Genomic DNA, 15788 nt, shown 5'->3' on the forward strand with positions numbered 1-15788 from the left:
TTCTGGGTATGATCCATGCTTTATTTCTCTTGAATGTGATATTAGTTCTGGATTTTTCTGATTGTACCCCATAATGCTAAATAATTTGGTTTTAATTGGTTATTTGACTCTTTTCTACTGTGGACATCTTGATCACCCTAAATTGAGAACTGACAATCAGCCACAATTCTAGTCAATTCAGACCTCTATCGTATGTGGAGTATCCAGAGATTTACAAAGATATGGAACTTTTCATTTTTGACCAGCTGATAGTCTTGAAATATTATATAGATGCAAAAGATTTTCCTCAATTAAGAATTTCTGATTGTAATGAAATTAACTACTTGACTATCGTAGCATTGCTCTTGTGACAAACATAATAAACACACATTCTTGACTTGATAATTTAAAGGTCCTTCATAATCAATTAGTCTTCCTGTCTCTCTCTCCTCAAATCACCTATTCTCTCTCCCTTATCTGAAACTACTATTATCCCTCTTTCAGGGATCCAGCCACATCAACCTTGTCTGTTATCAAATACACCATACAAACCTTGCCAGTGGTCAGGATGCTGTTGAAGGCATCCTTTATCAAAAATGTTTAGTCAAATGTCAATATTAATAATATCATTTATATTTTAAAGGCTATATTACCTTAAATATTTCAGGACTCTAAAGATACTGGATCTTAATGTCTGGAAGAGATAAAGTTTTGCAAAAGCACGTTATCTTGTTACTTGTGGAAAAAGCAAATACTCATCTCTTACCATTGAGTCATATGAAGGTAGGTACATCTCAGCAAGTGTAGAGTTTTTGAATTTTTCACTCAAAATGAAGCTGTGGAAACTCTGAGGTATGAATGAGACTGGTGAATCACTTCCTTCAATCAGATTTTTATACACATTTGTTTGAGGTCGAGCTAGGCCTTTCAGTATTACATAAAATCCATCATTTGCAATCACTGAAAAAAACAAAGCCAAAAAATATATACCATTGCTCAGGCTCCTTGATATCGATATGACTAACACATATATTGCACTTATGGTACTTTCAACATATTTCTTTCAGTGTATTATATAACAATGAATTTAATGTAATAGGCATTTTCAAATAGTTTACTCAAATAACAAGAATAACAAAAGCATGTTTATACATTTGGATTATTCTTTTCAGACAATTACATATAGTTGCTATCCTCTCATAGAACTGATGGGTTCTAGGGGAATAAAACATGATTACATATAATTATTAATAGAGGTGAGACACTGTGAGAAAAATGGGTCCAGAAAAGCCTGATAGGTTCTAGGGGAAGAAAACATAACATATACATATTAATATTTGAGACATTGTGAGAAAAATGGGACCAGAAAAGCCGTTGAATGTTTTTTAATGTTTATGACCCTCCAATACACAAAATGCCATTTTTCCTATTTTATATAAATAACAATATATATCTACCCTTAATATTCATTTATCTTTGCTCTGGACATGATGACAATCACTTATAGAACTTAATAATGGAGAGAGTCTGGAGAAGGTGGCTGATTATTACTAGAAAGCAGAGTTTTTCCCAAAGATGTCCTACTCCATAACATAAATCTCTAAAATCTGTCATCTAACCCCAATTCCTAAAGTTAAACTGTGTGCCTGTAGGTCTGAAAGACACACTCATTTGTGAATATTTCTAATGTACCTTAAATTAATTCCAGTTCTTCTGAAGCCTGGAAGGGGGTAAGAATAGGATGGTGTCTTTCTCCATTTCTTATTTACATCACTTCCTAAGATTGAAGCAAATTACTCAAGTGCTGTCAGGAGATATTTTCGTATACTTTGCTTATGAACTTGCTAGAAACAGAAACTTTACAAATTTCATTTTCGGGGACAATCGTTTTTTTAAAATGTCTTAAAAGTCATCAAATGCTTGCCATGTCTGCTTTTTTTCTAACCTGAGTGCTAATTAGTGTGACTTTCTTAGTCACAATTCATACACAGGGACCATGGGAGAGTGATTCACATGCTTCTTTAAAGCAAAGGTTATTCTTGCTTGGATGTCTGAGCTTAAACTAGACCTCCTTCCAGGCAACACAATACAAGCATATCTCGTTTTACTGTGCTTTGCTTTTCAGTGCTTCACAGATACGGCATTTTTTTACATATCAAAGATTTGTGTAACCTTGCATCTAGCAAGTTTATCAGCACCATTTTTCCAATAGCATGTGATCACTTTGTGTTTCCGTGTCACATTTTGGTAATTCTCACAATATTTCAAACTTTTTCCTTGTTACTGTATCTGTTGTGGTGATCTGTGATCAGTGATCATTAAAGTTACCATTGATGTAACTGTTTTGGGCACGGCAAACTTATACACATATAAGACAATTAACTTAATTGGTAAATGTTGTGCATGTTTGGACTGCCCTATTCAATGGCTGTTTCCCCATCTCTCTCCCTCTCCTCAGGCCTTTCTACTCCCTGAAACACAACAATGTTAAAATTAGGCCAATTAATAGCTCTAAAATGGCCTCTAAGTGTTCAAGTGAAAGGAAGAGTCATATGTCTCTTACTTTGAATCAACAGCTAGAAATTATTAACCTCAGTAAGGGAGGCTTGTTGGAAAATGAGATATGCTGAATACTAGGCCTTTTACACTACATAGTAAGCCAAGCTGTGAATGCAAAGGAACAGTTCTTGTAGAAATTTAAAAGTGCTATGACAGTGAACACACGAATGATAAGGAAGAAAAAACAGCCTCACTGCAATACTGAGAAAGTTTAAGGGATCTGGATAGATGAAACCACCCACAGCATTCTCTTAAACCAAAACCTAATCCAGAGCAAGGCCCTATTTCCATTCAATTTCAGGAAAGCTAAGAGAGGGTGAGGAAGCTCCAGACGAAAAGCTGAGAGCTGGTAGAGTTTGGTTCATGAGGTTTAAAGACAGAAGCCATATGTATAACACAGAAGTGCAAGGTGAAACAGCAAGTGCTGATGCAGAACTTGAATCAAGTTATCCAGAAGACGAGCTGAGGTCATTGATAAAGATGGCTACACTAAACAGATTTTCAATGTAGATGAAACAGCCTTCTATTGTAAGAAGATGCTATCTAGTACTTTATAGCTAAAAGAGAGAAGAAGTCAATTCCTGGCTTCAAAGTTTCAAAGGAGAGGTTGATGATGACATACAGCTGGTGATGGTGACACATAGGTCAGCTGACTGTGACATGCAGCTGGTGACATTAAGCTGAAGGCACTACTCATTTACCATTCCAAAAATTCTAGGGCCCTTAACAATTACGCTAAATCTACTCTGCCTGTGTTCTATAAATGGAACAACCAAGCCTGGATGACAGCATATCTTTTTATAGCATTCTATAATAAATATTTGAAGCCCACTGTTGAGATCAACTACTCAGAAAAAGACTCCTTTCAGAATCATTGACAGTGCATCTGGTTACCCAAGAACTCTGACGGAATTGTGTAAGTAGTTGAATATTGTTTTCCTGCCTGCTAACACAACATTCATTCTGCAACCTATCAATCAAGAGGTAATTTCAACTTCTAAGTTTTATTATTTAAGAAATACATTTCATAAGTCTATAGCTACCATAGACATAATTATTCTGGTGGATCTGGGCAAAGTAAACTGAAAACCTTCTGAAAAAGATTCATTATTCTAGATGCCATTAAGAACATTTGTGATTCATGAGAAGGGGTCAAAATATCAACACTAACAGGAGTTTGGAAAAGTTGATTCAAACCCTCAAGGATGACTTTGACGGGTCCAAGGCTTTGGTGGAGGAGGAAACTGCAGATATGGTGGAAACAGCAAGATGACTAGAATTAAAAGTGGAGCTTACTTACGGATGTGACTGAATTGCTGCAATCTCATGATAAAACTTAAACCAAACAAGGAGTTACTTCTTATGGGTGAACAAAGAAAGCAGTTTCTTTAGATGAAATCTACTTCTGATTTCTAATTTTAAAATACTGAATTTCAAAAGGTTTAGAATGTAACATAAACTTAGTTGATAAAGCAGTTGGGCAGGGTTTGAGAGAATTGACTCAAATTTTGAAGTATTTTGTGGGTAAAATGCTATCAAACAGCATTACATGCTACAGATAAATCTTCTGTAAAAGGAAGAGTTAATTGATGCAGAAAACTTCATTGCCATATTCTTAGGATATTGCCACAGTCAAACTGGGCATGGTGTTGCATGCCTGAAGTCCCAGCTACTTGGGAGACTGAGGTGGGTGAATCACTCGAGCCCAGGAGTTCAAGTTCAACCTTGGCAAAAACAACAAGACTCTATCGAGGGAGGGAGAGAGAGAGAGAGAGAGAGAGAGAGAAATTGCTGCAGCTACCCCAATCTTCAGCAACCTCCAGCCTGAATAGCCAGTAGCTATCAACATTGAGGCAAGACCCTCCACCAGAAAAAGATTAGGACTCACTGAAGGTTCACATGGTCATTAATATTTTTTTAAGCAATTAAGTATTATAAATTAAGGTATATATATTTTTAAACACAATGCAATCACATGCTAAAGAGACTACATGATAATGCAAACATAACTTTTATATGCACTGGGAAACCAAAAAATGTGTGTGACTCACGTTATCATAATATTCATTGTGTTGCAGTGCTTTGGAACTAAACCTGAAATTTCTCTGAGGAACGCCTGTATAATAAATGGATCAAGTGCTAGTCTAGGAGGCAGGAGGAGGACTGATTTTTAGTCCCAGTGTTGCATTCATTGTGTAATATATTCCTAGGATCAATGTCCGGATCAAAGATTGTCATGCTAAGTTATCTACATGTATTTTAAATGTGTTATTTTGTCAATTATTCACTGAATGTAATAATTTTATGTTGTTGTAGTTACTACTAAAGGGTTTAAATGAATTTTAAAACTAATATACATAACCAAATTTTACTAATGCATGATTATCTTAAAAGTTTTGGCCAATTTAAATTAGTGAAATGTTAAAGATGTAGATGAAAAGACTAATAATAATAATTAAATTAGTTAACAATAATGTTAAAAACCTCATATTACATAATATCACTTCAGAATAAAACTGTGTTTAATATGAAAAGCATAAATATTCAAATGTCTCACATGAATCTCTTTTGTAGTTTCTTCATCATAATTCAGATTATTTATTTCATCATCCAACACATTTCTCTGAAACCATTATCTTTACTCCAGTAGGTTTGGGATACAGTATATTTGCATTTCAATGTAAAGAAGTCCCTGAAATTGTATTGCAAGCTACAAGTACTGTAATGATTTGCACAACAAGTACATACATAACTGTTTTTAGCTAAATTGATTTTTTAATTTTGTAAAATGCTGAATTTATTGCTAAAAATGCTTTTACAAAATTAAACTTACTGAAAAGGCACAATAAAAAATAAGAATCACCCATACTGATACAAATCAGAATTTTTGAATAAGTGCATTTATTTGGAAACAGAAGAGGGAGACTGCAATAACCAAAAGTTTAAAAACTGAAAGAATCAGATATTGGCATGGATGTGAGACATCTAGAATTCTCACACATTGGTGGGAGTATAAATTATACAATTACTCTGCAAAAATATCTGGCAGTTTTTTTTTTTTTTTTTAAATGAAACATACTTCTAAACTATGTCCCAGTAATTCAGCTCTTAGGTATTTGCTCAGGGGAATAAAAGTAGATATCCAAAAAGGACTTGTACAAGGATGTCACTAGCAGCTTTATCATAATAGTTGAATGCTATAAAAAGCTCAGCTGTCCATCTGGAAGAAAATATGTAAAGAAGCTCTGGTATGTCCCTGCAATGGAATACCATTCAGCCATGAAAAGGAATGAACTATTGATTCACACAACATTGATAAATCTCAGAAGCATTATGTTAATTGGAATAAAGTTTTCACAAAACGGTACATGCTGTCTGATTTCATTATAAAGTTTTAAATTATTCATGTGAATCTAAGTCATAGTGAGAGTTTAAAAAAAAAAAAAAAAAAAAAAACAAGAGAGAGCCATTGCCCCTATGGGATAGACAAGAGACAAGAGACTGACTGGGAAGAAGTATAAACAAAACTTTTGGGGTGATGGTAAAGTTCTATAGCTTGCTATGGATCTGGGATACAGTATTTGTCTAAACTCATCAAGTGATACATTTAAGGTATATATATATATATATGCACATCACTGTATATAAATTTTGCCTTAAAAAATTAAGTATCAGAAACAAATATTAAATCCTAGATACACTCTGAAGTGTTTAGGGGTTAAATGTCCTGATGCTATGATATATCAATTAAATGGAAGCTTATGCAAATATAATGGAGAAAAAAACTAGAGAAAAAAAATTAGTGTTCACAAGAGGAGAGCAAATATTGTTTGACTCTTTCTTGGTTTTGAACATTTTATTATATGCCAGACACTATACTAAACATATTATAACCCTATGAATCAGGCACTATAATTGCTTCAACTTTACAACTGCGGAAACTGAAAGCAGTGAAAAATTAAACATCCTTCCCAGGCTTGATGAGCCGGTAGTGGTTAAGCCAGTATTTGAAGACAGCCAATGGCAGTTCCACATGATGATACTAGTCTTTGTAATTTGACATAGAATTCTCTCTCTCTTTCCCTCCCCTCCCCTCTCTGTCTCATTCTTGAAATATATTGCTTAGGGATATTGTTTCAATTATGATAAAATAAGACTACAATGTGTTATTTAGCATGTGTCATTTTCAGTTAAAAAATATATTATAAAGTAATATATGTTCATTTAAAAAGTTTAAAATAAAAGTAAATATATGTCTGCTTATGAATGCATGTTTAAGATATAAACATTATAATGCAAAAACAAGTCTAGAAAGAGATTTGGTAGTATTAGTTACTTGTTCCTAAGAGAATGACTTATGTGGCACCCTCCCATACTCTCTCTTCCTTCAGCTCTCAACCATATGAAGTACTGGCTCCCATTTTGCCTTCTGCCATGATTGTAAGTTTCCTGAGACGTTAAAAATAAGTCTCTTTTAAAATAGACTTGTAAAAAAGACATTCTTAATTATCAAGCAAAATAACAGTGCTTGCTTAGAACTGTAAGTATACCTTTCACTAGATGTTCTCCACAAAATAGAGGTTAATGTTTTCAGATCTTAATGACAAATGGGTTGATGGGCTATTCCTAAATAAATGACTCATTAAGAAGCAACGTTTTAATCTAGATTTCTTAAATCTAGAAACAGCTATTCCTGTTATTCATATGTACCAAACACGCCATGAAGAGTAAATATCACATACCAAGCATTAAACGTTTGTCATGCACTGTGCTACATGTTCTAACACTAATTCTTCCACTAACCCAGAAAATCATACATTGTTAGTGCATATTACAGATGAAACCAAGGCTCAGAATGATAAAGTAACTTATCAAAAGTTACAAAGTACGTTAATTTCTGGAAGTTTTCAAATGTATTCTAACATCTGAAGGATACACACATACATACAAACATACACACATAGGAGTGCTCTGTGCTTGTAATTTGCGTGTGCATATTTATGTAGTTAAGTGTATATATAAAACGTATATATAAATATATATGTACAAATGTATGTTAGTTTGTAAATCTTATAAACAACCTCAATCAGAATTAAAAGAATTCTTACCATTCAATATGGTTTGGATCTGTGTCCCTGCCCAAATCTCGTGTTGAATTGTAATCCCCGATGTTGGAGATGGGGCCTTGGTGGAAAGTGACTGGATCATGGGGGTGAATCATTCATGAATGGTTTAGCACTATCCTCTCGATGCGGTTCTAGTGATAGAGTTCTCATGAAATCCCGTTGTTTAAAACTCTGTGGCATCTCCCTCCCCTCTCTGTTCCTCCTGCTCTCAGCTATATGAAGTGCTGGCTCCCATTTCACCTTCTGCCATGATTGTTAGTTTCCTGAGGCCTCCCCGGAAGTTGAGCAGATGCCAGCATCATGGCTCCTATACAGACTGTGGTACCATGAGCCAATTAAACCTCTTTTCTTTATAAATAATTACCTAGTCTCAGGTATTCCTTTATAGCAGTGTGAAAATGGAGTAATACATTATTTGTAACAGAGTTCAGAAATTGACCCTCAATTATTTCCTTAAATTAACATAGTTGGTGTATTCATAAATCTATCAAAATTATTTAGAAGAAATTTGAAAATAAACTTTTTTTTTTTTTAATTTCAGACATATATGCAGAGTGAGATGAAATTTTGGGTGACTTCTGTATAGATGTACTAGAGCAGAATAAAAAAGGTAAAGGATCCTTATTCAAACAAAATTTTAACAATATAAATGGAGTTAAAATGAAGAGTTCAGAGAAAAGTATAAAATTTAGCAGAAACTGAATTTACAAGTTTCTCAAAATAAAATTCAAAGAATATTTGACATAAATCCAAAAATTTATAGACAAATTATTTAAATACTATAAAAACTGTCTAAAAAAGATTACTATCTAGTTAAGCTCTCAAAGAACAATTAAAATATTACTAACAGAGCACAAAGTGGTGTTAAATGTAGGAACTGTGAGAAAAAAGACATTTGTTAATAATGCAAGATAAATATAAGCATTCGAAATTTTTAACCAGTGAGAAGAAACAAAGCATGGATTCCTTATTCAAATATTCAAAATACATAAAATGATATCATGTATTTTTTAAGAAAAATACAAGCATTTAAGAAAAATCAGACAATAAGGAAATAATACTGATTTCCAGCCCATTAAATAATGATTCCCAGACTCTGCAAAAGTAAAGGAATTTATCAAAATCAAGTTGGTTAGGAATAAGTTTCAGGAAAGTATTTATATACCTAGCTTCTATTACATGAAAAGTCAAAGAACTGTTCTCATAAGGACTTGAGAAATCTCCTAGTGCAGGACCCCATATTTGAAAATAGCTCTTAAGTATACTTTTATTAATGAACAAAAGGCATTACAAAAGAATTAAAAATACTAGGGAAAGTTTAATCATTTTGATGGTGACTTTTTGAAAAGTTAAAGGTCAATTACAAAGTTTGATTAAAGCAAGCATGATTGTGAATCTTGCTAAAGATTCCCCACTCTCTGGTACAAAGACTTTCAGCTAAAATCAGCCGTTCTAGAAGGACTTAAAAGTTTCAAGGAGCTCTAATTGGATGAATAAGGTCATATTGTCAGCGGCAAATCCCTCCTTGCCCTATAAAATTGAGTTTAAGTGTTATCTATCTACCAGGGAAGACTTTTCTGACCTCAGCCCTGCCCTCATCCAACCTAATTAACAGGCCTCCTCTGCTATCTTTCTTCACAGAATTTTTGCCATGGCACTCTTTGTTTTTAGTCTTTGTCAATAGACTGTAACCTCTTGAGAGAAGAAACTCTGACTGCTCTCTGTATCTCCAGCTCATATCACACAGCCTGGATAATTTTAGACATTTAGCAAAAACACTCGTCGAATAAATGAAAGCTTAATTAATGATCCCCTATAGTATTTCTCTCCAAAGAATTTTATAAAATATTTGAAGATCAACTCTTTTTTTTTTTTTTTTTCTTAGAATTCTGTCTATTGAGGAATAAGATAAAACTCTTTGATGCGTCAATGTTCTTCTCGGCCCTTTATGGAGCTAGGGAAAAATATAGGAAAGCTTATATAAATTTCAGATGGATTAATTTATGGAATCTCTTTATAAGATCTAAATGGTTGCAGAGATAAGATAACAAAGAAATAAATGGCCTCTTCATAGCTTTTATTATATTAAAGAACCTCTGGAAATGGGATTATTTCACATAGGTCTAATTTTTCCTCTTCTAAGGTACCAGGAGTAGTTATTTGAAGACACAAGTCTAATAAACTTGCTTAGAATAATGCAATAACTTGTAGAAGACAATATGCAAATAAAAGTGAATATTTATTTTGAGAATAAGAAAGCAAATATGTAAATACTATACAGCTAACTGGAAGGGATGTAAAGAAATTTATTTCATTCTATTTTGAGCTCAGAGCTTCTATTGAAACTGCCTTCAAATATTGATACTCTTTGTTCCAAAATAAAAACAAATACTCCTCTGGTACTGTGGAAATTACAAAGTATATAATTATAAGAAGCATCCCAAGGCAAACATCCCTAAATGAGTACCTAAAATGATATGAAGGTCTGAAGAAGAAATAAATTGTGCCTGATGGGAAAGATATGGAATGACTTCATGAAAAAGAAGCATTTATGATGGATCCTGAAATGTAGATACAATTTTGATTGACAGATAATGGAAGGAAAAATATTTGTATAATAGGAAATCAAATGAACAAGACACAGAAGCAGGTAACATGGAGTACTGCATGGTCTTCAGTCAAGCTGGGAAGGTTGATAAAGAACAGTGAATTACGCAGTTTGTCAGAAGCAGAGTACAGGAAAAAGTATTTTAAAGAATTCACTTGAAAGCAGGCTAGGACATACTTAGAAGAGCACTTAAAATTGGAATTATCTTTTAAATAACCAATTACAGAGTGTTCGATTAGAATAAAAGGAATACTAATTTTTAAAATGAGGTATGACTGCTTCAAAATGACTGACTAGAGGCATCTCATAGACACCTTATCCACTTATAAGAAGAAAAATAATGTATGAGAAAATCATACCTCAAATACATTACCCAAGAGAGAACACTGGAGTTCAACAGAAAAGTGGCAGGAAACACCAAAAATAAGGACAGAGAAAGAAAAGGGGCAGCCTGCTTGGCAGGGACAGTCAGAGCCAGCAGTGACTCTCAAATATGGGGAGAGGGTGATTTTCAACATTTGAATTACCAAAGCCTTAAACTTTATAATGCAGCAATAATGGCATTCTCATGCAACAGTGGGATGATACATTTCCTATCATTCGTAGACAAGTATCAAGAGATATTAAAATATTCCCACATTTTTATTCATTACTTTTAACTTTAGAAATCTGTCACAAATAAATAATCCAAAATACAAGTAAAAGTTACTGTAAATATATATTCAGGACCACAGTATTCATGATAGGACAATATGTACTACCTTTTTAAAAAGATTGATCAAGTATAACATATCTATATGACCAAAAAAAAAGTGGTGTTTACAGAAATATTAGCAGTTCAATTAGGTGAATGTTGAGCTTAACTTCAAAAGTTTATTCCCAAAGTTTATAGGAATTTATGATAATTAAACCTTTTTATTGCCTGTTGTTTTTTAGGACAATAATATGAATTTTTTAGACTTGTAAAATATATGACCTAGTGAATGGACATCTATTAAGATACTAGTTAGTCAAAATATTAAAGAAGTATGTGAAGGTACCTAAAATATAGTTAACTCTTGTTATTCCTGTAAGTAATTGTATAAGCATGTGACTATTTTAACATTGTTTGGTTCAAAACTAATGTAGTTATGCCTGATTCCAAACAGTAAGCATGAATAATAAATATTGGACAGTTTAGAAACTGTGTTTCTTATTTAATGTAATTATGAATTTCAGTTGTTCATGACTTGTCCATCCAACTGTTTGGCTAAGCTCCAAGTCAGTATTTAGTATTGTATCACTTGCTGACCATCACTGTGTACTTAAGAGTTACTATAGGAGTATTCTGGCTATATATATGCATATATATTCTGGCTATATATACATATACATGGTCTTTAGACATCCTATCATAGGATATATTCATTGACTTGTGGTTAAGTTGAAGGTATAATTTGTCTTGAAGGGTATTTAAGTATTTCAAGACCATACTGATATCACTAAGACTTTACACATCTCTGTGCAATCACATGCACATGCAGAGGACCTATGTGCTGATAACAGTCTGTTTTCATTTATGTCCCACAGTTTCTTCAAGTTCAGTCACATTCATCCTCACTTTTTACAATACTTATTGTAGTTTTCAAGTTATTCTTCCAAGATTTGAAGTACTTACTGAATTTGTGCTTTTATAGTTGAAGTAATAATGAAAATGCTTTTTGATTTATATTTACTTAAGACAGTTATCAAATGACACATGTATGTCTAAGCCTCGTGTATCATTTTGAAGTCAGATTCAAAAATATATACAGATTAATTTATTTTTTATAATTTCTTCAAATATTTTACATTTACATTAAAATTTCCAGAGAAGGAAAACAGTTTCTTATTATGCATAATAATACATATTAAAATCAAAGCCTTTGAATTTTTTCAGTAAAGGATTTCATTTGTTATCTAAAAGGATTTATTTTGTGAGCATTCAAAATACAGACAATATTGTTTAAAAAGTTAATGAAATATAATGAAGATAAATATTATAGGAAAACTGATGAAGACAAAATAACATTAAATTACAAAATATATTGTGTGAAATTCTATATATTTGCAAGGAGGTAATACTGGATACGGGGACAATTTCAGCTCCATTTTCCTTACTTTTAAAACATTTCAATGTTTTAAAATTTATATCAAAACAATGTCATATATATTTTAAATCAAATAGTTTTTAAAGGGAGGAAATATGATCAGTCACAGGATTTAGTAACTACAAAAGGCTCAATAACATTGAATATATTTCTCCCAAAAGTCTACAATTTAATATAAAAATAACTAAGATTTTCACAAAACTAATTAATAGAATACACTTTACCAAGCATAATAGACTATTTCTAAGAATTTAAAAATCACTTTTACATGGGAAGATCAAAAGAATGGCACCTTGATATGTGGCCTTAGAATTCAGCATTATAATTGAATGATAATCATTAGTTTATCTGGAAGAATGCATGAACTACATCTATTTCAGATTATCAACTAGCAATAAATATATTGTTCCTGAATGAACTTTAGATCAGTACTGTGTATTAAAGGTTACATTGTTGGAAATTACTTCCAATACTAGTTAATGCATAGATTCACGTATCAACTATTTTTTGAGTAACTATTATGTCTGACCACTGCAGATTAAGTTATGTTTCAGATCAAGAGCATGTTTGTGTTAGCGTTAGCCCTGCTAGGAGCGGGGAGGAACAAATAGCTTTGGGATGTTGAAGAGGTCCCCATATGCCTAAAAAAGTATTATGGTTCTTACAGCCATAGGTATTCAGGTGGAAGAACTAAGAATTTTTTACCTCTGAAAATAAATTGAAGCACCTACAACACCACAAGAAGGTGTTTTTTTCTGACTCCAAGTTGTATACCATTAAGCTTTTAAAATTTGCTATGAAAAGCCCTTCTACTAAAACAAACAAAAATCTCAGAGAGGTCTTTTAATTTTTTTTTTTTTAAATATCAATTCTTAAGACATATAAAGTCCAGGTGGTTTCTCCACATTTTACTGATTTTAAAATACATACCTGGATAACCAGATGAATTGGCTTTTCAAGATTTCTAGTATAAGCCAGTTAATCTTGATACTAATCTACATAAACAATAATATGAGGCTTCAAATTGTTGGTTTCTTCAGTCATTCTTTCTGATAATAAATGTGAATTGTTGACTATTAAAGTCAAACCTTTGGTTCTCTCCAGTGAAAAGGTTATTTATTTATTTATTTATTTATTTATTTGAGACGGAGTCTCGCTCTGTCGCCCAAGCTGGAGTGCAGTGGCCGGATCTCAGCTCACTGCAAGCTCCGCCTCCCGGGTTTAGGCCATTCTCCTGCCTCAGCCTCCCGAGTAGCTGGGACTACAGGCGCCCGCCACCTCGCCCGGCTAGGTTTTGTATTTTTTAGTAGAGACGGGGTTTCACCGTGTTAGCCAGGATGGTCTCGATCTCCTGACCTCGTAATCCGCCCGCCTCGGCCTCCCAAAGTGCTGGGATTACAGGCTTGAGCCACCGCGCCCGGCCGAAAAGGTTATTTTAACTTACTTCAGACACTAACATTTAACGGTCCCTGTGGCTACTTAAAAAAAAAACACTTGTTAAAAAATACCTACCTTAAAATACACCAACAAATTTTATGCAATCTTATTTCTTCCATGTTTGTTGTCTAGCTTAGATTTTGATTGAAGTACATAGTAACTCAAAATATTTTTCTGAAATCTTCGCTGTGATTCTAATATTAAGTCATATCACATTTTAATCCTAAATGTATCAATTTTACTAAATCTCCAATTTCATGGGGATAAAACTGTATCACCTTATGGGTACAAAACTGAGTGACAATTTGATTCATTTTCCCATAAAATACAAGATTTTTAGCCAATACATCTTATTAGAAGTTTATTTTACATCTTCTTTTGACTTTTGGTCTATTTATAATGTGCCATATAATCACATTTTTCAATGCTCTATTTTAAGTTTTAAAATAAACACATATTATTTTCCTTTGTCATTAAAAAATCATCTTAACTCTCTTATTGGTGCCACTTTTATAAAAAGAGTCTATTTTGCAGATATTTAAAAGATTAAAATTTACATTGAACATTAAATTCAGGCCAGTGCCATAAAAAGGACATATTACATCAAGAGCCATTCTACTGATAACAGATAACAGGGAGAGAATTAGCATCACCATGCAAGACTGTTCTCACAGTAGAAAAGATCATAAAAGCAATAGCCATAAGCCAGCATTTCAGCAAAGATATTTTAGATTACCCATCAAAACCTGTATCAATTAACGTCACATATTATTCTAGTGAAGGCTGTTTGATGATGCATGTTAATAGACGTGGTTCCTTGACATTGTAGTTTAATTTTATTCATTGAAAAATGTAATTCATGGAAAAGGGTAAAATAAAGCTAAAGGTTGGCTTCAGAAGACCCAGACTCAAAAGGCTTGGTTCTACCCTTCACTAGTGTACAGCTAGTAAGATTTTGAAACTCAGAGTCCTCAAACATAAGAAGGGACAGTGAGCTCTGTCCTGCACAGCTGAGAGGACTGTCTATCAAAGGATTAATGGTAGTAAAAGAAATGTACACATCATAAAATACTGTTACTCTAATATAAGAGATTATAGAAAATCTATAAGAAATAAATTTCTTTCTCATATGACAGAATTCCACACAGTATATTATGCAAAGCTGCTTTCTGAAGGGAGTGGGAAAACACAGGTAAATCATATTTCTGAAGTTGTTTAGTGAACATGCATGATATATTCAACGGTGGCATACTGATGTCTCTGATATGCTAATTTTTCATTTTATTTAACTTTGTTTAAATCATTTCATGAAAAGGTTTGTCTCAGCTAACCCATTGCTAGTGGATTTTTAAAATATCTTTTGTATTTCTCTTTTCATACTAAATAAATGTATTAAAAGAAATTGACTTCAGTCAGAGAGATCTCTAGGAGCTGGCTTGCATTGGTGGTGTCCATTGGTCTCCAATTGAGTTTTTGAAAGCATTTTTAAAAATAGCTTACATAAGAGAATATTTTCAGCTATTGCAGGAACAATTAACAGCTCATGAGGTACAATGAAGTACATAATGCAATGCAGATAAACCATGAAAACACTGTGTTAAGTGAAAGAACTCAACACAAAAGGTCACATATGGTATGATTCCATTCATACAAAATGTTCAGAATAAATAAAACCATAGAAACAAAGAACAGGCTAGTGGCTACCAGGGTCTAGGGGAATGGTGAGTGATTGCTTAATGGGCAATGGGTTCCGTTTTGGGATGGTAGAAATTTGGGGGAACTGGATGCTGTGATGGTTCCAAAATATTTTGAATGCGTTAAATGTCAATGAATTGTACACTCTAAAAGATTAACATTATATGAATTTTACCTCAATTATTAAAAAGGCTTATTAAGATGCAATTCAATGAAATTCACCCTTTTAAAATGCACAATTCTGTTGATTTTTAG

At 33.0% G+C, this 15788-nt stretch overlaps 1 protein-coding gene across 1 annotated transcript in view; it reads right to left on the reverse strand.

The window, feature by feature from the left end:
• CNBD1 (cyclic nucleotide binding domain containing 1) overlaps window positions 1-15788 on the reverse strand; it is a 379193-nt gene that overhangs the window by 1800 nt on the left and 361605 nt on the right. Inside the window, exon 6 of the mRNA XM_017875201.1 lies at window positions 746-939. Within this exon, the coding sequence (XP_017730690.1) occupies window positions 746-939 (194 nt within the window). The remainder of the gene's footprint in view (window positions 1-745; window positions 940-15788) is intronic.

The sequence above is a fragment of the Rhinopithecus bieti genome, unplaced genomic scaffold (genome assembly GCF_001698545.2).
Source record: "Rhinopithecus bieti isolate Rb0 unplaced genomic scaffold, ASM169854v2 scaffold_9656, whole genome shotgun sequence".
In the NCBI taxonomy this organism is placed as follows: Eukaryota; Metazoa; Chordata; class Mammalia; order Primates; family Cercopithecidae; genus Rhinopithecus; species Rhinopithecus bieti.